Raw genomic sequence first — 22,976 nt, 5'->3', positions numbered from 1 at the left:
GAAGAAGACCGTACGTCGTGGAACGGAGACGCAGAAAAACAACTGCGACAACCAAACTCACGGAGGCGCAGGAGTGTGGAGACCGGAGAACACAAGAATGAGAGGTGGACCCCTACTGATAGCTATTTTTTTTTATCAGCATATAACCGAGAATGCATATAACTCATAGACATCACACTCACGCTCCACACACGTGCACGTTCTAACCGCACTCTAAAGACACATTAGAGATCTAAATCCTCAGTGTACGAACACACATATCCTACTTAACACACATGTGTACCCTATGTTGAGTCTAAATCTATCCCGAGAGTAAATGTGAAATAAACCCGCTAATGAGACCCCGAGTTCGATCAGATGGTAGCGTTCATACCTGAGTGGCTGACGAACTGAGCTACGACTATTCTCACTAATGGCTACTTGATGTCACAGACGAGATTGCACGTCTCATTTGCATGTTGGATTTCCCTTGTCAAACAGTTGCAATTGCATGGAAGATGCAACTACATGTAAGCTCAAAATGAAGCTAATTTCTTTCAAAGAAAATGTAGTTAGTTAACATTCAGAGCTTGGGCTAATGTACGTTGCCACAGTAATCACAGTGTCTAATTGATTTCAATCATAGTGTCTTTCGTTTTTAGATCGTTTCAATCTTAATTAGTACCTGTGGTGACATAGGCTGAACACTATTAGGAAGATGCTAATGCAGCAAACCTACCCTCTTTGGAGCTAATGCTGCCTCCTGTGGAAGTGGAATCCACACACTTGCGGGCTGGGGCTGATGGAATTTCCTATCCTGAAAGTTCAGAGAGCCATTAGAACTCGGAGGATTCCTTTGCCTTACTTCTTGGTACAAGCTAGGGAAAGGTTTTAGACATCTCTGCCTTGGTAAAACCAGTATAAAAAAACACGAATAAAAAACTCAACATCTTGTGTTGTCACGCTCTTCTGCGGCTTTTATACACATCGTATTTGTTCTTATACGAAAGACGCAAAAAAAGATGAACCAATCAGCATGAATATAATGGAGTAGAACTCAAAAGGCTCAATTTGCACTCATTATTCACTGGCTTCAATTTGGCACTGGACAGATACTGGGAACATGCAATGTCATATAATGCTTTTGTCACTTAATGGATGACATGTAACTACATATAAGCAGCAGCTGTTGTATTCAAAACATCCACCACCATTTTGTGAATGCTCATCCGAATGTTCACATATCAAATCGCAACCCGAAAACTCAACAGGCGGGTCATTCTGATTTCCTCTTTGAGAGTAAGACCGAAAATCAGAATGATGCTAATACAGTAAGGATGAGAGTAAGACCGAGAAATTAGGCCCCTACAAGTGCAGACAAAACTGGGCCGAAAATTGATATGCTACTTTCTCCAATGTTAGTGCTGCGGATCCTAACTCAGCCAACCAGATAGTGGAAAAACTGTCAACAAGTATGTGCTGAGGGTCAATCTTTAGTGCCTAGGTCAACGTCCTTCTGTTTCTGGCTTGTCTCCCCTGATGTTCCCTGTAATAGAACCAAATAGCATCGTATTTTCAGAACCCAACAATGATTCGTTTGAAAACAACTGTGTAGCTTATGGTAATACCTGAGGTTGTGACTGAATATACTCTAGTTCAGAAATTATATCTGAGAAAGAAGGTCGGTCAGATGGAATGGCTTCCCAACATCTCTGCATCAAGTTTAATAGCCTGGGATGTCCATTTTCTGGAAGCTGTGGGCGCAATCCCTGGTAAGGTCAGTTCAATGCTTAACATACTTGACATGTTTCAAGATACACTTTCTGATTCTAGTAAAATAGATATTGCACAAACAGCCAGATGGAAGTACAGAGGCCGAATCAAATCTAGGGAGCAGTGATGTTCACAGAATTAAAGTCTTGCCTTGTTCCACCTTCAGGTTAAGAATAACTTCTGAAAGTGAAAAAGCATATGAAGTATGAACAGATGTATCTACTACAGAAGTAAGATTGTAAAAACCAACCTGCCTCACACCTACAGCTGCCTGGAGGGGACTCATGGTAGTATATGGAATCTGAAAGAATCAGAAACATTTTCAAAGACAAGCATCACTAATGATAATTGATAAACTTTTTTTTTTGCAGGTAGCCATAAGCTCAAATGAAATAACAACCTTGGATGTCGTGAGCTCCCAAAGTACAAGAGCAAAACTGTACAAATCTGCTTTGTTGTCGTAGGGCTGATGATTTATAACCTACACATGCAAAATAGTATTGATTCAAAGGTTTTTCAGTTTTTTTCATCTTGATAGTCATTGCAAATTATATGAATATGACATGCTGTAAGCCATTGATTCAGATCCTTGTGTAGACAATTAATTGTCATAATTTTAGAGTGAATTGCACAAAATTACAAGTATTGTGTCATTTGTAACACAAAACTAGAAGTATTGTGACTAGTAACATAAATTACAAATATTGTACACCAATTTCACACAAAACCCGATTTTAATTGGATTCACCCAAAAAGTGGTCTTATATTTCTCCAAAAAATCCTAAAACTTTTTGTATGTGTTCCATAATCCATGTGCAATCCATTTTAATTAGATTCACCTAAAAAGTATGTGTAGAATTTAAACCAAAATTCTCCAACAAAAAGCTACTTTTATAACTCCTAACAATTGTTAGGGCCTCAAATAAAATCCTAAGAATTTTGGAAAAATTCACTAATATTCTTATTATATGATGTACTCCCTCCGGTTTTAAATATATGACGTTTTGACTAAAATCCGGTCAAACTTTTAAAACTTTGACCATCAATAGCTTCTAAAATATTTATTTTGGAAACCTCAAAATATAATATTATAAAATTATTTTTCAAGAAAAATCTACACGTGTAATTTTTATGTTTCCAAAGTAAATATTTTAGAAGCTATTGACGGTCAAAGTTTTAAAAGTCTGACTGGATTTTGGTCAAAGCGTCATATATTTAAAACCGGAGGGAGTACTAATTTCTAAAATTATTTCCATATCTATGTTATATGGTGAAAAGGTGATTTACTTTGTAATGCTCCATTCATATATTTACAATGGAACTTACTTTTTCACCATATAACCTAAGGCTAAAAATAATTTGAGAAATTAGTCCATCATATAAGAAGAATATTAGTAAATTTTTCCAGATTTTTTAGATTTTATTTGAGACCCTAACAATTATTAGGAATTATAAAAGTACCTTTTTGGAGAATTTTAGTTTACATTCTACACATGTTTTTTAGGCGATTCAAATTAAAATGGATTGCACATGGATTATAGAATATGTAATAAAAGTTTTAGGATTTTTGGAGAAACATAAAAACATTTTTTGAATGAATTCAATTAAAATCGGGTTTTGTGTGAAATTGGTGCACAATACTTATAGTTTTGTGTTACTAGGCACAATACTTATAGTTTTGTGCAATTCACTCTAATATTTATGATGTAAATATACACTTTCTAATATGTTAGAAGTCAAGCTCAATTTGGAGACAAGGAAAAACATCAACACAAATAAAAACTTTAGAAACTGTGTTTTCAACTTTGGCTAGCTTTAACAGATGTCAAATTGTTCCAGCGGTTAGTAATACCTCAGGTGCCATCCATCTATAGGTCCCAGTTTCAGCTGTCATAGCACCCCCTTGATCCTGGAAACGAGCTAGACCAAAATCTGCCACTTTCACAACCTAGAAAGAAAGGAGATACAAAACGACTTATAAATTGACATATTCAGTACTTTAAAATGCACAACCAAATACAGTGTGCACCATTAAATATCCTCCACATTCACTACTTGCAAATATTGTCAACTCCTATCAAAGAACTTAATAGTCATAGATTACATACATGATCCTTATCCAGTAAAAGGTTGGCAGACTTTAAATCTCTGTGAATGATGCCCTTCTGATGCAAGTAAGACATCCCTCTGCAGACATCTAGTGCGAACTTCAGAATTGTTGGGAGGTCCAAGACATTATGTTCATTGTGCAAGAAATCAAACAGGCTTCCTCTAGACATGCATTCTGCAAGATAAAACACAGATATTAAATTACTACTAGAAATGAACTGTTATAAGACATGTATGCTTCTATGGAGCAAATAATGACACAAACTTCATCACAGAAGAAACACAATATATCCCACATGGCTAGGATGTGATATTTTAACAGTAGCTTTATGCTACTTTTAATCAATGCTACCAAATTATAGGACATGACACCAGATTCTTTTTGAAGTCTGATTCTTAGTATGAAAAAAATATATGGTGTTTTCCTTTTAAAAAATTGGCCATTGCTAGCATGAAGCCTCACCTGTAATTATGTAAAACTGAGGTGGCTTTGTGCATGAGCCAATGAATCGGACAATATTGGGATGATCAACTTCCCTGAAAAGAAGTGTAGAAGATGAAGGCAAGGTATATATATCTTCATTTATTGCTGCCTGCAACAGACAAGCTGATGCAGACAAACGCATGTACACTTATGCCTATTGTCAGATATAATTTTTCTAACCATATTATAGTCAGGAAGACAGGAAGTATAACTACAGTCTACAAGCGGCACACACAACTATAATAACCTCACAAGTGGTTTAGTAGAAATGTGGAATACCTTAATATGCAGATTTCTTGCTTAAATTCATTCCATGCATTTTGGTTCAAATTCTCAGGACTAAGGACTTTAATAGCAACCTCCTCACCAGCGTAAGTCCCAAGAAACCTTCACAAAAGCATACGCACATTAATATGACAAAAGCACTATTAGATATGACAAGTCAGCAACTAAACTGAGAAGTGTAAAAGTGACTCACATATCCCCACAAGATCCAGAAGCAACCTTCTTTACAATCTTCAGAAGTCTTGTGTCAATATCTGATTCACAACCTTCTGCTTGGAATGGCAGTGATTTCTCTGAAGTTGATGAATCAGAGCCAGACCATGAGCCCTTTTTTATTTTCCAAAACAGCCAGAAATGTGATGTTAGCTTGTGGATAGCGCATCAGTACATATTGAATAGGATTCAAGTTATCATAATTAAACAGGCTCAAGAATGGCATAAAGTTGTGTATGGATAACCAATAAAATACCTCATTTCTTAAAATTGATGCTTCTAGTGCCTTATGCAAACCATTGGTATCCTGATCACACAATGCAAAATTATCAAACTTAAGCAGTACAAAAAGAACTGTTCATACAGAATTGGACAACAATGCTCTTTTCTGTCGATAAGCATTGTATGATATAGTATTGCTGTTCATATAGTATAGGATCACATTTTTATGTGCATTCCAATAAGAATATATCCAGATATCCTACTCATTCAAGACAACTCTAGAGATTCTTTTGATTGCCATGCCAAGAGAGGAAAGCAATAGTCACATAGCAAACTTATCCCAAAACTAAATCCTATGGAATCTTGAAGAAGTTTCTTAAATAATCATAACCACATCAGACTCAAAAGATAACATCAAGTGAAAGTTTACAAGATATCAGTACACATCAGTTTCGTAACTTCGTCATTTAGGCAATTCAAAATATCACATGGTAAGAAACTAAAATTACCTCAATGGGCCAACCATCAACAACAAAAACATCAAGAGAATAACCATCTGTTGTTGAGAACACATGAGCCTCCCTGATGTTCAGTCCAATGTCAGAAAGCAAAGCAGACAGCTGTCAGAACAAGTTATACATAGTTAGATGCCATGAAGCGCCCACAAAACCAAAAAAGCACAGATGATTCCAATGATAGTCGACACTTATTAGCATTAACACATGAGTAAATTAAGAGGTCAACTAATGTTATTATAACACATTAGTGAATTCAAACACCAGCAAATGTTAGTAGAAAAAATATCTGAGAGCATAAGAGTTTGGAAACAATAACTGCTGCAAAGGTGCCTATCCACAAGCAGAAAGGTTAAAATAAAGCCAAGTTGTTTTCAATAAAAACTAGTAAATAACACAGATGCTTTAGGTTTCGAGAATTTACAGAAATTGTGTTATAACTATAGTATTGCTGACCTGACTAAGGAGCTTGGGCTTGTCGGTAGTGGAGAAGACTATCTCATGAATGTGTGTGTATGATGTCTCTGACCTGTGAAATATGCAGACAGCCAGAGATAGTTAGTAAAATCATGAGAGGCTCTAACGGTAGGTGTGGACCCAAAGGGGATACTTCTGTGTGTACGGGTGCAGGGTGTGAATGCGAGCTAATGGAAGTACAAGTAGTTGTCATTATATTCAGATTGGATAAGAAGCGACATGGGGTGACACGCCTCAGAAAAGTACACAGGTGCCATGTTTATTTTCCATTCCACCTATGAAACAATTATATAAGAAAATGTGAATTTGCATATAAACCTCAATCTGTTAAGCTAACTCGTAAGATATAAATTAGTTGGTTTCTCAAGGAGCACTATGCTTTCACATATAGCATACATGAAGGGAGGCAAACAAAGCACATGAAGTTATGTGGTAAAATAAAATAGCCACTATGTCAATGCTGAATTGCATATGGTAACTACAGTCAGGTGCTGTGTTGGTTCATGTTCTCATTGACTAAAGCCACTTCTAACCTCCGTATCTATCCCACAAGCAAAATAGCGAGATTAATAGCATTTTGAACTACCATTAGTCTCGAACATCAAGTTCATGACTTATCATATTTAAGAAAAATATGAAAACAGTTGTACGCATTGAAAATACACCAATAGTTCCCATTTTGTTAATTTTTACATACTTTGTATGCTATCCCTTTGTTCTTACGGATGCCCTGTTGAAACACTGTATATCTCAGCGTCATAATCTGACAATAGGTTGTGTTTCCAAAATTCTGGAAGTAAAGGTTGAGTTGGAAACAGTACAGAACTAGTCAGCGTCAAGGTCACTCAAACTACAAAAGCACCACACTAGCATAGTGCATGAGTACCTGGTAGAAAGAGCTTCACCAATGTCAGCCCCTTCTTCATGTGCATCAGAGTTAGTTGTCTCATCCACATTTACCTCTTCAAGCTTTGATCAAAGTCTTAACGTCAATAACCAACTCTAATTTTTACTGGTGATACTAGAGATAAACAGACATCAACTCAAAGAACAAACAAGTAGTCCCAATTGGGAAAAGTGCAAAGCAGATTCTTTCAGTCCAAATAATACATCAGAAAGTGTTGCTATAGTTAAGAATCTAATCAAAGATCTCTCAGCAATCAACGCAGCATTCATCCAGACTCAAATTATAAAATACGCACATTGAACTGTGTTTCTCTCACTGTTTTCAGTGCACATGACATATTATGGTGTACTTTTGATTTCCCAATCAAGAAACTTAATGTAGTTTAGATGAAATGGTTATTGCATCATGATGTACTGGTTTAAACTGTTTTCAAGTGGAAATTTATTCAGCAAAAAATCAACTGTCAGGGGAAAATAATGATGGACCGGCATGAGAAATAAGACTATGTAGTACTAGCTTGTCACTGTGACTTCTTATGACAGTTTGCTAATAATACAAAAAAAATTACAGAACACTTGATTGCTTACTGATGTAACTAGAACCCAACAAAAGACTCAAACACAGCAAGAAAGATTGTTACCATGAGGAAACGCGCAACAAATGCTGGGCGCCTATCAGGATCCTTTGCTTCTGCCAAAACCTTCTGATGGATTAACACGTCCTCTGCTTTGTCAACATTCACATCCAGCTGATAGCTACACAGAGATGGAAGAGTAGCAGAATAACATTAATTTAAATATTGAAGGTATGAATGAAATAATCGATGACCCTATTGAATCCAATTTTAATGATGAGTAAATTTCAAAAACCTACAACTATTTTGACATATGTTGCAGAAAACTACAATTTTTAGTGCACATTTCAAAAAACTACAACTATTTTGACACGTGTTGTAAAAAACTATAACTCTCTCATCGTGGGCTCACTTATCATCATCTATGGCATGTAATAGGATGATTAACCATAAACCCACCTATTGCTAGAGGATGATAGGTGGGTCCACGGTGAGAAAGTTACAGTTTTTTGCAACACGTGTCAAAATAATTGTAGGTTTTTGAAATGAGCAGCAGAAGTTGTAGTTTTTTTACAACATGTGTCAAATAATTATAGGTTTTTGAAATTTACTCTTTAATGATCAACCTACAAGACTACAACGACAGAGGTAAAAGGAAAGCTTCCAAGAAATCAGAACCACAAACCAAATATTCTTTCTGGAAGTGAACACACTCATCAGTGTTAAATAAACAAAACTAGTATGTGCTTACTTTAATCCAGATATCATAGCACCATTTCAAAGTCCAACGAGCACAAATGTGAAAGGTGGTTTAAGGACTAAGTACATGTGAAACCTTTGCCATCACAAATCCAGATATCATAGCACCATTCGCTAAGCCCACTCCGAATTGAGCTATTCACGACCCATTTGGATCACACATGTGAAACCTTTGCCATCCCTGATCCCACAACTCAAACAAAAACAGTCTAGTCTCCAAGTAAATCCAAATCTAAAGAGTAAATACAAGACTACAGCCACAGAAAGAACAGGATAGCAAGGTGTCAACAATTCAGAGCTACACCCCGAATATTCTTTCTGGAAGATGCGGAATGTAATCATCAAAGTCAAATAAACAAATACGCGCACTTAGTTTAATCCTGGATAGTATAATTTCAAAGTCCAACAAGCAAGCACAGCTGAACGAGACGGCCCATGGACCAAGTACTGTTCCATTGGCTGAATAGAATAAACGCAGTTCTCAAGCATACTAGCAGGTCAACTAAAATTCCACAGCAAAGCCAAACGACACGCGTGCAAGGCGAAATGGTCACGCCCGTGGCGGATTGGCAGCTGGTTCATTGTAGCATCCATGAATAGACAAATCAACGAACAGTTCAGCGAAATCCGTGCACAAACCGACGCAAATTTCGCGAATCCCGCCGCAAACCCAAGCGATTCACCAACCTGGGTGCGCATACGAAACCTTCCGTCCCCGAACCATTCCACCCGAACGCAACGAACCGTTTCCGCTGGGTAGAAACAGGGGATGGCGGAAGCAAACGACTCACCTGGTAGGGAGCCGGTTAAAGTGGGCCTCCAGCTGGGCGCGAATCTCGGGGCCGGACGCCCCCACCGCCTCGATGTGGCCGTCGGCGACGAGGCGCTCGAACACCTCGCGGCAGATGTCGCGGAGGCCCCCGCCTCCCGCTCCGCCGCCGCTCCCACCCGAGGCAGCGGGCGCGGGCACCGCTTCTCGAGGCGGAGACGAGCTCTCGCCGACGCCCTCCTCGGCGCCGTCGCCACCCCCCGCCGCCACCGCCATCGCCACGGGCCAGCGCGGGGCGCACACCGTCCTCCAGACTAGGGTTTCTCCCGCTCGCCCGCCCGCGCGTTCCAGAAGGTTCGAGAGCCCGGTGGTGCGGTGGTGGCGCGGCTGGCGTGGGAGTTTGTTACGGGCGTGCGCTCGAAAGAGGCGAGGCGGGGGAGCTTTAAGAAGCGTGCGGGCGCAACGGAGGAGGAATGGAAATGAGACGCGGTACAGGGGCAAAATGGTAAGAGGATGCTGTTAGTGACGTGTCAACCTATTTTCTTCTATATCCCATCTCCAATACATTATTTTTCTTCTAACTTTACTCTAGCCGCTCTATCTCGTTACTTCCACTGTTTCCATTTCCATCGACACCCCTGTTTGCCACCCGTAACCCTAGCAGCGACACAATCATCTCACCACACAAACATATCATAGTCTCTCATCGGTCCGACCGCCACCCAACCTCCCTTTAACTTCTGGAGTCACCCATAAATCCTAAAATCTTGAATCCTAACTCTATTCCCTTAAATTTATTGGTATTCGCACGAGTGAAATGGTAAACATCCGTACGATCTCTGGAGGGTGGGGACCTTAATGTTCGGGAGGACGGGGTTTCCTGCGAAGATGTCTCTAGGTGGGCTCCGTCCTTGGTGGACCAGCACCGGTTGGACCAGCAAGTCAGTCGTGATTACCGTGCATGTGTACGGAAGGGACTCGAAAGGAAGGGAGTAGATAGGGTCACACAAATCGGAAACATGCTGTCTATGTCCACAATGATTTGATCATTATGATCTGAGAATTTGGATCATCCTCGCTGCTCAAGCAAAAGGATGACCGTCAAGGGTTCTGAATTTTTTTTTATTACAAGATGATGCACACGTACATACTATTACACACACCATATTTTTACACACGTGTATATATCCTTATCATATATCTACAGATAATCAGTGACGGAGCTCTGTCTTTGACGAGACCCAGGCCAACAACTAAGTTTCTAAACCACCTAAACTGAATCACATATCAATATATAACAAAAATAAAATAAAAAGTGTACAATTTAGATAGTACTTCGACTTTGCTTATACGGTACAATAATTACTGAACTACATAAAAATATGCAATGATACAAAAGTAATTACCTAATTAATGAGTATTTCATTCATCTGAGCCTTTTATGTATTCATCAACAATAGCGTGTGAAACTGAACCTACAATTACAAATTGCATATATAAAAAATCAAGATGCAAATTTACAATTAATTAATAAACAAAAATTAGTAATCAAGAATGCAACATACCACTAGCACTAACTGGAGGTAATCGAGGTAGATTTTTTATATGACTCTTTAGTTCTTGAAAATGGTATAAAATATATTCATTTTTTATGCTAGCAAAAGTATCCCACTGAATATAGCAAATCATCCTATGATTCAACCACTCATTCAACATCTTATTCCTTAATTCAGTCTTGATAATTTTCATAGCTGAGAAAGCACTTTCAATCGTGACGGTTGTAATAGGCAAAATCAAATCCAATTCGATGAGGTGATAAACTAATGGAAAAACGTCGTGTCTTCATTTTCTAGTTCTAGATGAGGTTTGCTAGATCGTATTACAGGAGTAGGAGCATAAGCATAGTAAGATGACAATATTTTGGTTCCCTTTATTGTGTAATTTTAGTACCAATTATCTAGAAGATGCAACATAAATATAATCAGATTTTATTTCAATGTGTACAAATGATACAAAATATAAATGTTATCTTGCAGCCATTTTAATCAGATTCTATTACCAAAATATAAATTTAATCAATAAATGACAATGTCTTGGTACTGAAGTTGCTTGCCGAGCTCCCAGCATGCCGTTTGCGCCAGCTACCGATGCCTGTCGAGCTCCTGGCTGGCTGGCCCTACTGCTGCTGCCTGCAGCTACCAGCCTGCCCCTGCATGGTTGCGCCTGTGCCTGCGCCCAGCTGGCTATTGCTGACCGCCTGCCCCTGCGCCCTGGCACCCTGCTGTAGACCTGCAGTGCCGTGTGCTCGATTGCCGCTGTCTGCCATGGTCGATTGGTCGAGCTCCAACTCCCTGGCCCTACTGTTGCCGCTTGCCAGCTTCCAGCCTACCCCTGCACCTGCACCCAGCTGGAGCTAGCTACTGCTACCCCCTGTCGCCCTGCTGCCCCCAGCGGCCTATGCCCTAGCCCTGCTGGCTGTTGTGGTGCTTCTTGGCTACGCTCCCGCTACCGATAGGTGATGGCGCTAGGGTTGCCGGTTGGGGAATGCAGACCGAGAAATAGAGTGGGTCAGCATGCGCATCTGGAGGTCGGGACCATGGACTCTCATCCGGAGGGAAGCTAGGTCTGGCCTGGCCAGTCCGCTGGCTGCCTGGGCCATGGGCTAATCGAAGCCTGGGCCAATCAATAAAATAGCATCTTGGATTTGAAAAAATCAGGGAGATACTTGCTTTTTGGGCCATAACGGCCCTAGGGTTTAGGGTTTAGGCCCAAAATCTGCCTGGTAGATAATACCGTTGAAAACACTCGCATATGTATAAATCGTGGACACCCGAATTTAAAACATGATAGGTTTCTGGTTCTGCAATTTTTTTCAACTCGAAGATATTTCAATATTAGCATCCAAATTTTTAAATTGGGACATACGTGATACTAGTCGACTTGACGTCGCAACTGGATCGGCTGTGTATGGTCAGGAAAAAATATGCATTCCATTAATTTTTAGGTGCTTTTTCGATGAATTGTTGATCAGGTGTGATATTGCTCGAGCATCATAGCTAAGTCGTGAATGTCGCACGATGTGTATGTTTCTCTATACTTTGCAGCGAACGGTATGGTGGGTGGTTTCCTTGGAAACAAACAACCAACGCGCATGGATTCAAATAGTATGAGGGACATTGTCTTTTAGATGTGGACAGAAAGTAGTAAAGTTGGTTTCTTAAAGTGTGAGATTAGGTATTAAGTTGCTTTCAAAGCACATTGTTGTATTATAGTTAGTAAGCCAAGGGACACTGAACTTCATGGCAACTTCGTTGTATGCCACATTTCCTTCCTTTCAAAAGCAAACTGTAACATACTGTGATACGCTGCCATGTCAATTCCAACAACTAATCCTTCTGGAATGACCATATGGGTTGGCTTGCATGTGTACAAAGGTCCTCCTAGAACAACTTGTCACTACATAGAAAGAGTTGGTTGAACCTTGAGGTAATTAATAATTAAGAAACACACTCTTATCAAATAATGAACAAAAAACAGAAATAAGGTTCCATTGAATACGAAGGCACAGTTTGGATACACTATCATCTGATGCAAGATCAATTTCCTATATGAGGACTTAGAGGCTTATGCAAGTGCATGCCTACGAAATTACTGGCATTTTTTAGTAATTGAAAAGAGTTTCCGATATCTGCACATTGTAGTGCACACGACCTGATGAAACTACTAGCATGATAGTTGAATTCCTCATTGTTTCAGCAGTTTAATTGAGCTCCAATTAAGCAAATATATATACACACACGACAGTGCTATTTTATATATATGGTGTAGCGTATTATTCTATAACTACTGAACAAAATTTTAGTAGTAAAACACGATTCAATAGTACTAAAGTTTTATTCAATAGATGTAAAATAATATGCTACACTTAAGATGTAAAATAGTGTGTATATATATATATATATATATATATATATATATATATATATATATATATATAGGAAAACTAGTATGTACTCCTGGGTGTATGTACTCCCACCTCTCATATACCACTTTTACACATGTGTTATACTTCTTTATCACTTTAAATATACTTCTTTATCACTTTATATATATATATATATATATAAACATGTATCTCTGACCCTATTTGAAAAGTTACAACCTTTTGGGGGCATTGCTCCCAACTACTGATGTCCTTGTCATTCTTTTTAATGAAACTATTTCTGCCATTGTCAGTTGTAGTGACAACAGTATTGTTGCACAAACAGTGATAGATGCGAGCAGCTGGGTGAACAGGAAAGACCAAGTTGCCCTTGACGTGGACGTCACTGAGCTTCTTCCTCTTTGCTTATCCAAAATGTGGATTGGAACCAAGCCAAAGCAGTTCAGCTGTGCAACTTGGAATCTCACTGGAAAAAGATGATGTGAGTGAGAGAACCTGGATAATGAATCTCTGCCTGGGCCCAATTGGCATTTCACTTGTCACATCTTCCATCTGCTCACCGCAAGAGTACATGGTTCCTACGCACCATGCATCCATTTTTTTCTTCTATTCTCCGTATTACCTCTAATGCTAAACTTTCATATATAGGAGTTTTTTCTTTTCTCTTCAATACCTATTTTCAATGGCAAGTTTAAAAGTAAATCTGGTTACTAATGGCCGGATATGATATGATATGATGATTTCTCGTTTTTCATGGTGCAATATATAGGTTATTTAAAAGCATGGTGTGAATATGATTTTGTGATCTTTTGAAATTGTTTAGGGTGGAGATTAGGTCACTTAGAAGGCAAGATGTGCAAACTAATTTATCCGTCAAATCGAAAGGATAAGGTGTAGTTTGTGGTGGACGAATAAAGTAAAACTAGAAAAAGTTTATATCTTCTCTTTTTCTTCTTTCTCCTCCCTCCTCCCCGTCCCTTCTCTCCATAGAGTGCCTGTATCCGCCACTATATAGATGAGTACTCAAGCTGTGTTGTGGCACTTTGATCTAGCTAGTTGTACCCATAGGTAAATTGTCAGATTTTTTTTAGTCGAGGAAGTATCACTTCACACAATCTCTTATTGTAGGTGACACTCTAAATTTACGTGTAATTTATTGTTCAATCCTAGATTGTATCTCGAGTTTATCCATATCAAACTTGCACACAGTACATACGAATAGTGCAAGCCTCCTATTCTAATTTTTTTGCATTACACTCCCTTGTGTCTCAAATATTTTTGGTGCTATTAATGCTATTTGGGCTCCGTGCTCTGTGTATGAAACAATGTATGAAACAATATATTTCCTGGCAAGAAAAAAGTATAAAACAATATTTGAGCAAAAGCTGAAAGGAACAGGTTGATGTATTATGCCCCTGTGTCAACGTCACGGAGACCTGCCCACAAAAAGAAATCTTTCGGATGTTGATGAGCTAAAATTCAGACTGAAAGAGCACTTCGGTTGGCCATTACTACATTTTTTTTACAACATAAAAGATTTTACTCCGTAATTATAAATCCTCTTCAGCTAATAAAATGTTACTTGAGGATTTTCTTAAAAAATAAAGAAAGAAAATCACAGCACATAAAAAAGTTACTTCTCTTGCAGATACAAGTGCGGTCCGGCTGCGATGCACTCCGATAAAAACTCTGATGTATAGTTTCTTAAAACAGACTTACTTTTTAAAAAATGCTTCGAACAAAAGAGAAGTTCTAAGGGACCCTGAAATTGAGTGAAATTCATCCACTGATTAGTACTATAAAATATTCGTCCTTTTTAAGACCATCCTTGAAGACCTCTCTCAGTCTCTTGCTTGGTCAGTCATGGCAACTTTCATCTCCCAACATGGCAACTTTTTAAGATCAGTCATGGCAATTTTTTAAGATCAAGCACTATCTGTGTATCTCCTGTAGAATAAAACACAGCTCCTAATCAGAGTGCAATTGCATCAACACTTGCTTTGAAACTTCTAATGCTTTACCTTGACATGATTGGGTGACCTCACTTTTGAGAGACGAGTCAACAAGTTCAGGTATTTTTTAACATGCAGTAGTGTCTGTCGCCGTGGGTGTGACGTGTCCAGCAATGCATACTCTCTCTCTCTCTCTCTCTGAGAATGCACTCTCAAGTGCTGAAACTGTTTGACACCAAATCATCGTAGATGCCCATCTACATAACGATGCAAACATTGCATTACATGGTGCAAATGAAATTGAGGGATAACAGCTTCCTAATCCTGGCCAAAGTTGCAGTTGGGCTTGGGCCCAACATATTCGTTACCCATCTTGTTTTGCACTCTTTATGCACTAATAGAATCTCAAATGTCAGACTCATGATTGAACTTAAAAAATGAGACTACTAATTCGGATGAACTTTAAAAAAAACCCATCATTTTCGCCCAACAGAGATCAAATCATATTGGTCCAACAGATTGCAATCTGTTACTGTGGCAAGAAACAGTGATATACAAAGGAGAGAGGGCATCAAGAAAGGGAAGAGGTTACAGTGATATATATGTTTTCCATACAAGACATCATATCTGACTATGCATCAGACATCCGAAACACTAAGAGCAGATGCCTACAATAGCCAGTGATAAGTTACAATTCACTGTGCAGTCACAGTAATATGTTTTTCAAACAAGATCCTGCTTATAGTTGCTAAGTGGGCCCAGGTGATTCTTCCTCCTGACGACGCATGCACCTCGGCTTTGGGTACATAGTGTTAATCATGGCATCTCTGATCTTACCATCCATCAGTGGTCTTTCTCATGTTAATCATGGCAGCACTTTGGACAAGGACGGCTTCCTTAAGATCATGCATCAGACAACCTCGAGCATGCATGCGCGAGGCTTTAGGCGTATTGACACGGTTGTTCTTCAGTATAAAGATTCAGTTATCTGTGTAGGTACAGTAAGTGACAAGTGCATCACCACTCTTTGATCTGGACTACATGAAAATTGTCAATAGATGGTTGAGAACTGGCAAAAGGCACAATCAACCTTTGGAACTAAAATAAAATGTCGGATGTAATACCTTTGTGCAGATTTGTCTGCCAACTAACAATTACACTGATATTTCTCTCAGTGACAGACGACTCTTCTTGCCTACCATGCGCTGTGGCTTCTGTTTCTCATAAGTAACAATGTAGCTACCGTAAGGTGGGATGCGAGATCTCCATACCAGCACATCAAACTTCTCCTCAGCAGGAAGCTCGCCACCCATTAGCAGTTCTTGCGACGTCAGTAACGGTTGCTCATCTTGTCCAGGGCCGGCCTCCCTAAGATCGTACACCAGACATCCTTGACTTTGAGCACCCACAAAGGCCACATTTGCGAAATCAACCGGAAAATTTCTCTCAAGAAGGTCTTCCGGGTGTACCCCGAAGGAAAACAAGTGTTTCTGTACTAGCTCTTTTATGCTTGACAAGATGTTGCGCCAGAATTGAACGTCAGGATTGGCTCGTAACAGCTCACCAAGTATATTGGCACCAAGGAATGATCCTTTCAGTTCAGTGGCCAGCTGCATGCCCAGAGATGCAAGTCTCGGATGCTCACCAGGATCCATGCTTCCAAAAGCAAGTGCCTTGAAGTAGTACCAGTACTCTTCTTGAGACAAACTCTTCATCCAGATGGGTAGAGCTGTCCCAAACTTAGCAACTTCCTGAGTTCTGCCTATCAGAACAATCTTGCTTCCTGCACCTGCCACCTTCTGCAAATGGGATTTGAAGTTTGTCCATGCTGCCTTATCCACATCCCAACTGAACTCAATAACAAACAAGCACTTCCCTGAGGCAGCCTTTAAGTTCGTTGCAAATTCTCTGTTCCTTAGATCATCTCCTTTAAAGAACAATATATGGGAGAAGCAATTGCGTACCCTCTCATCCTTGCAAGCATGTTGCACAAGAGTTTTCTTTCCAACTCTGTGCGGACCAATGATCGGAAGGGTGTCTAGGATTGGACAGTCATGAGTATCATTGCATAGCAAGAAATTGATGACTTGCTCTTTCTCAGCATGGCGACCAAACATGCACTTATCCATGAACAGATATGTACCGTAAGGCTGGCGAGACAGATGTGGGCAGCTGCCAAGTAGCATGACAAACTCCCTCATATCTTCAATCTTGGTTTCTAAACTCTCAAGAATACCTTTGAGATTTACTGTGCTACTGGTACTAATCTTTGTGGTAGCAGAAGCAAAACGAAGGCGCTTGGCAAAGTTAAAAGTAGACATGGCAGATGATTGATTCTGCTGACTCACCTCACCCCCGACTCTGTCTTCTTCAACAGACTGGAACTGGAGCCTGTCGAGCATGAAGTACCCAACGTACATGTCCTCGGTGAGCGTCTTCAGCTGCAGGAGCATTCTCCGATTTGTGATGCACCGCCCCTCCGCTTCCTCAACAACAGTATGCATCCTTACCAAGACACGTTCCAACCTTCTATAATCACCCTCGTTCGGTGTATGATTCCAACAATTTTGCGCTACAAAAGAGATGATCCGGCTGATGAGATCACCTGCAACTGCAGAAATCAGGACCTCCATGATGAGCCCTCCTTGGGAACAAGTGATCAAATGGAAGTTTGCAAGCAGAGCCAGGATTGTGAGGTGACAATGAGGTCAACAGATAGAAAGGCCAACAAGAAAAAATATATATATGAAAGTGACTGAAAGCAGTTCACATGGTGAGGCGGTTTGCTTGTTCCAGCGTATGGTTAATAAACGTAAGGCAACAATAGTAAACTTATGGTCACTGCCGCAAGTCTCCACAAAGTCAAAGTCTAGGTTCCATGCATTTGAACTATCACCCAAGCATGAAGAAATCAAGGCTTTAGACTCTAACTGGGCTGGCGTACATTTGATTACGCTGTACAAGACTGCAAGTACTCCAAACTCCAGAAATAACAAAATAATAAAGTCCAAAACTTCATAATTTTCACGAGCATATTATTGTGAAACTGTTCTAATGTTTCTCTATTTTTAGCAGATTGGCAAAATTTATCACCTAAACACCTTTTTTTGAAGGAAAGTGTCACATAAACACCATAACTTCTGCATCATCCGGCCCACTCCCTATTTGCACAAGTTGACATCGGGCTCATAGGAGGAAAACAAACATCAAAGATAATTCTACAACCAGCCGCAGAGCTCATAGACTAGACTTTTTTTTGTGTGGTGAGTCGGCATTGGCTCAGCCTGCCAGCTACTTGATACCATTCACCACTACAAAAAGTTTTCTTAGGAGATATTTTTCTCGAACACGCATGAGAGTTATGTATTATTGTATTAAAGAGAAAAAAGGTCCGCCTAAATACAAGTGCACCCCTGAAAGGAGGTGCAAACACTCTTGCACACTCTTAGCTATCTAGAATAACAATCTCATCACAGAAAGAAGAAAGCACGACCAAAAACAAGAGCACTAAACCGACCACAAGGTTCGAAGGCTCTTAGCACCCACCAAACATCACAGATTCTTTCTGAGGAGATATATTACAAACTGACAAGAAATAGCCAAAAAAAAATGGAAATAAAATAAGATGGGCCCACTAACAATAGGTCAATGGCTCAGTGCTCTCTGCATTAATACCACGAGAAACTGAAAAGTGAAAAGCAGGTAAGAGGTTGACACCTACCTGAGAAAAGTCTGAAGAAATGCACAATTAGAGAAGGATAAAATATACTCACTTATCATGTGTAGAAGTTGTATTGCAAGGCAACACCGCATTATTGTGTCCTAAAAAAAATTACACAATCACAGATCAGGAACCCCCAAACTTTCAGCAGAATACTGCATTTGCATACTATGAAATATATTTTCCAAAAAAAAAATCACCACTGCAAACTCTTACAACAAAAAGTACCCCTAAAACCATCACAAACTCATTTCCTTTCACACAGGAGTCCAAACAGACACAGCGATCTAAGGTCTAGACTTCCAGCACAACTGAAGCCTGCCCTTCTCATGCGCAACCCCAAAGCTCCTACTGAACAACCCAACCAGCATCCTGGCCTGAGCAATGTTACAAGCACTCAACTCACAAGGCACAAACCCTTCCAATACCTTGGGAGCAGCAGCCTCAAGCATCACAGACCTGTACTTCCCAACAAAGTCCTGTATCTTTAGCCCCACCATGTCCCTCTCCACAAGCCTCAGGCACACCCTGCTGTTACCACCACTGAAACAACTCGTCAAGGACTCAAACATCGTGGTGAAGTGGTGCAATGCCTCAAAGAAGAACTCCACAAAGGAGGCATGCATGAGATAGAGAAGCCTCTTTTCCAATTCTGACCAGCTCCTCTTCTACCATGACCACAAACTTAGGCTGTAACTTCTTGACACAGCCAAGTAGTAGTACATGTAACTTGTTCACCAACTTGTAACACAAATTTGTTGTGTCACATGATACAATCACTGAGAACTGGTCCAGGTCCTCCTCATGGTGTACATGGTAAGAGCTGTACTGGAAGGGAAAGTTTAACGACTCAGCAAACTCCGAAAGATGTCGTGCTGCTGTGTGGTGAGTGTTGTCACTATAATCAGCATCATCTGTGATGATTGTCGTAAGGTGGAATGACTTGCCACCATGGCGGGCAAGGTCAGACATGAGCGATGACCACTGCACGCCCTCACAGACATTAAATTAAGTCGACGACATGCACATCCATGTCACCCATGGTAGCATCTAGAATGGCCTGATTGGCGGTGAAGTGTGCGAACTTGACAAACAGCGACAACTCCTGTATCATCTGGTGCACCGACATGATACCAGACTGCAGTGGCTCTGGTGGGTAGCATGGTGAGCATGCAACAGACATCCGGGACTGCAGGCCTTGAGCAAAGTGGTCTCCTTTTTCACTAAAACTGTTCTCCTCCATAAGCTCCTCTTGGATAGCCGCCAAGTTACTATTACTATCTTGGCCCAGAAGCCTCTCATCACAGTTGGTGAACACATCAACATCAAAAGCATATTGGTCATGGAAATTGCTAAAATCTATGGCAATGGTGTCAAAGAACTCATGATCATCTTGTTGATCAGGGGAAGGAACAACAGGGATGGTGGCATTCGCACGGAGGGCTACTTGAGGAGACCCTGGCGAATAGCTACTCTCTTCGTATGTGGGAAAGGAGAGAAGAGGGGTGCAAGGATATGACATGGTCTCCATTCACTTGCTGTCTACGATATGAACTGGCTTGGTCCATGCGCTTCATTGTGACTTATATACACATGAGGAGGCAAAGGGGAAGAGAACAGTAGAGAGGAAAGGAGAGAGTAGTGTGTGGACCTTCATGGCCAATGCAAACTAAACTGTCTTGATCTTGGAGCCCTAATGCAGCATGGATCTAACCAAAGATGTTTGGTTCTTTGTGTGTCTCCCTACCAACTTTAGAGTAGACACACTCCCAAATAATAAAAATATATATTAAAAAACAGACATGTGCGGTGTCATTTCTATTGGCCTGTCAGAAAAGCAGAAGGAACTCAGAATGCGCTGAAGGCATATTCCTAAAATGCTTCTTACTACGTGTCAGCATCAAGTCATCCAGTCATTCGCTGGACCATATGAATAAAAAATGCCATGTTGGGTTGCTACTTGCTGTGTTGATCTATCCTGTAGTCAAGTAGCCATTACAATTAAAAAGAAACGCTAAAATTCAACCCTAGATGCAAAGCATATGTTTCAATCTTCTATTTGTACACAAGAACTAGCTCCATACTATCTATTTCAGCAATGTACGTACAGTTCATTTAATTTGATTAAGAAAAAATGTATAACACTTAAAACTATATTTATGATGTGTTTGATCCAGAAAAAATGTATAGGACTTAAAACTTTACTTATGATACTACCAGCAGAAACACAGTTTTCATATCCTATAATGTGTGTTTAATTATAAGCAGTACCCAACGAGATCGTGACACTAACTTGCTTCCAGACTCAAATCTTTATTCATACCAACCAGGCAATCATACAGTGCCGTCATTGTAGGATGATATAGTAGTTAACTGTTGGCAGATTCTTAAAATAGTCAATGTAGTCATTGTCTTTCAGCATATTAATAGTTATGAGATGTAGCTAATACAGTGGAACTGCAAGAGGACAATGCTGCTTTTCTCAAGAAGTAGAGTTGTTGCAAAGGGGCACTTACAGAAAACAATGTCCTGGATTTTTGTCCTGGACTTTCCTGTGGCAATAAATAAGATGGGTCCCAGAGAACGACAGTGGAAGCAGATTGAATATGCAGTACAACGATGTACAGCTTTTGCACTGGCTAGTTCAGAACTTCAGTTGCAAATGCAGATGATGTGTTACAGTGATCCTTCAGCATTATTGGTTTCAATTCTTTTCAAAATGAAGTAAAACATTGATCCTGCATTGCCCCGAGATGTGTTTGGTATTGAAGGACAAGCTAGGCTAGTGTCACCTGCATCATCATAAAGATTTAACTCCGCATTGTGAACTCATTTAGCACTCTCCTTGACATGTTCAACTAAAAATAAAAAGGATACCGGAGCACAATTGAAGCATCATATGCAGTGAAAAAGAAAAGTAATTACTTCTAAAATGGCATTCGCAGATTGGAATAATCACAGGACACAATGACACAACTACCTTCAGAATCTAATACATAAAACTGCAATAGTATACAGGTTTTGCCAGAAAGAGAAGGCATTAGTTTCATAAGTATATATTTTTAGTGTATTTAAGTATCATATCTGCCAAGGTTTCATCATAGAGGTCTCTAATTAATTCCTGGAAACCAGTAGAAACGACTCAATGGTCCATTTAGTCAACCATAGCTCTGGGAGCTTAGTAGCTTAGCATGCGCATGAAACATGTTTTCTGTCAGTGACATCAGATGAGTTAAGGCCGGCAGGTGGAACACCTCATTATCATCCTAATCATAGCTCGCAGGCGATGCAACTGGAAAAGGAAAGAAAGCATTAAATAGATAATATAAATCAAATCTCCGTTATTATTTGAGCAGACTGGAATCAGCGATCGCATAAATATATATAACATACTCATTCTTGCTCTTGGACTACTACTTGTAAGTGGGCAATCTGATGATCATCACAAGGTGCGGATAAAAATAAAGGTTTTAACAAGTGAGAGGAGAGTTCATCCAGATGAACCAAACTTGTTGGCATCTTCATTGCTGTGACACAGCTTAACTTAGTGGGAGTAGTAGACAAAAATAAATTGGAATGCTCCCAATCAAATGTCATTGGTTCATGTGAAAAGCATCTCATAGCACAAGCAGAAGACAACAGCAACAGAACAACCTCTTGTTTTCTGATCTGCAGCATCAGCTCAGTGTGGTCTCCTTTGTTAGATGTATATGTACCTTTTGTATTTTCCCTTTATACATGGGTTTCTTTCCATATAGCCATGCTTGTATATCTGCCCTTCTAGGGCTATGGAATACAATGAGCTGCACATTCGTAACATCCTTATCACCAGTCAGCCTGAAGAATGAGAGACGGAAGAATGAGTATGTTATATATATTTATGCAATCGCTGATTCCAGTCTGCTCAAATAATAACGGAGATTTGTTTTATATTATCTATTTAATGTTTTCTTTCCTAGAAAGTATCATTCCCGTATCACTTCTTTCCCTACTCTCCTTCCGTCTCCTATAATCTAGTATTTCAATCATTCTAGGGATGACTGAGGCAAAGGAATCTAGTTTTCTTTATGGGCTTATTTTTCTATCGATGCCTTAATAGTTTGGGTGTGTCATCGTTGGCCCATGGGCTTTCTTAATTGGACTGGGCTAACAATTTTAATCAACAGATTTGTAGGATGTCAACAAATTGTAACTCGTATTTGTATGTTTTTTTGGACAAACTGAGTATAAAAATGACTTGTAAGTGTGCATGGCCTAGGGATGCAAGCGGATAGCCCACTAACCTGTATAAGAG

At 39.8% G+C, this 22,976-nt stretch overlaps 1 protein-coding gene and 1 pseudogene across 4 annotated transcripts; both read right to left on the bottom strand.

The window, feature by feature from the left end:
- Positions 1-1,110: 1,110 nt before the first annotated feature.
- LOC133886778 (serine/threonine-protein kinase STY46-like) lies at positions 1,111-9,513 on the bottom strand. 4 transcript variants are annotated; one of them, XR_009903424.1, is made up of 15 exons: positions 9,089-9,513; positions 7,605-7,719; positions 6,944-7,026; positions 6,037-6,109; positions 5,575-5,685; positions 5,100-5,150; positions 4,824-4,957; positions 4,625-4,732; positions 4,325-4,398; positions 3,861-4,036; positions 3,605-3,700; positions 2,153-2,233; positions 1,903-2,053; positions 1,608-1,748; positions 1,111-1,525 (listed from the first exon to the last, which is right to left on the bottom strand). XR_009903424.1 is itself a non-coding variant. In XM_062326609.1 (15 exons), the coding sequence occupies exons 1-15, from the start codon at positions 9,340-9,342 to the stop codon at positions 1,466-1,468; spliced, it is 1,608 nt and encodes a 535-aa protein (XP_062182593.1). In that variant the 5' UTR covers positions 9,343-9,508; the 3' UTR covers positions 1,111-1,465. The 4 variants fall into 4 exon arrangements, 3 of the variants coding, with proteins under 3 accessions (XP_062182593.1, XP_062182595.1, XP_062182594.1); XM_062326609.1 differs by having other exon boundaries at positions 2,003-2,053; positions 9,089-9,508; XM_062326611.1 differs by lacking the exon at positions 1,111-1,525 and having other exon boundaries at positions 1,625-1,748; positions 1,903-1,932; positions 2,003-2,053; positions 9,089-9,512.
- A 5,924-nt stretch (positions 9,514-15,437) lies between these two features.
- On the bottom strand, positions 15,438-20,213 carry LOC133887280 (uncharacterized; annotated as a pseudogene).
- Between the last annotated feature and the right edge of the window lie 2,763 nt (positions 20,214-22,976).

Source organism: Phragmites australis, chromosome 12, assembly GCF_958298935.1.
Source record: "Phragmites australis chromosome 12, lpPhrAust1.1, whole genome shotgun sequence".
Classification (NCBI taxonomy): domain Eukaryota; kingdom Viridiplantae; phylum Streptophyta; class Magnoliopsida; order Poales; family Poaceae; genus Phragmites; species Phragmites australis.
This window is presented reverse-complemented; position numbering and strand designations above follow the sequence as displayed.

What these genes read in the sequence shown, in the direction of transcription:
- LOC133886778 (XM_062326609.1), bottom strand. Translation starts at nt 9,342, where the DNA reads ATGGCGGTGGCGGCGGGGGGTGGCGACGGCGCCGAGGAGGGCGTCGGC. An exon ending in TTGATGGTTGGCCCATTGAG is followed by an intron (nt 5,151 to 5,574) that starts GTAATTTTAGTT and finishes TTGTGTGATCAG; the next exon opens with GATACCAATGGTTTGCATAA. An exon ending in TTTTACTGGATAAGGATCAT is followed by an intron (nt 3,701 to 3,860) that starts GTATGTAATCTA and finishes CTTTCTTTCTAG; the next exon opens with GTTGTGAAAGTGGCAGATTT.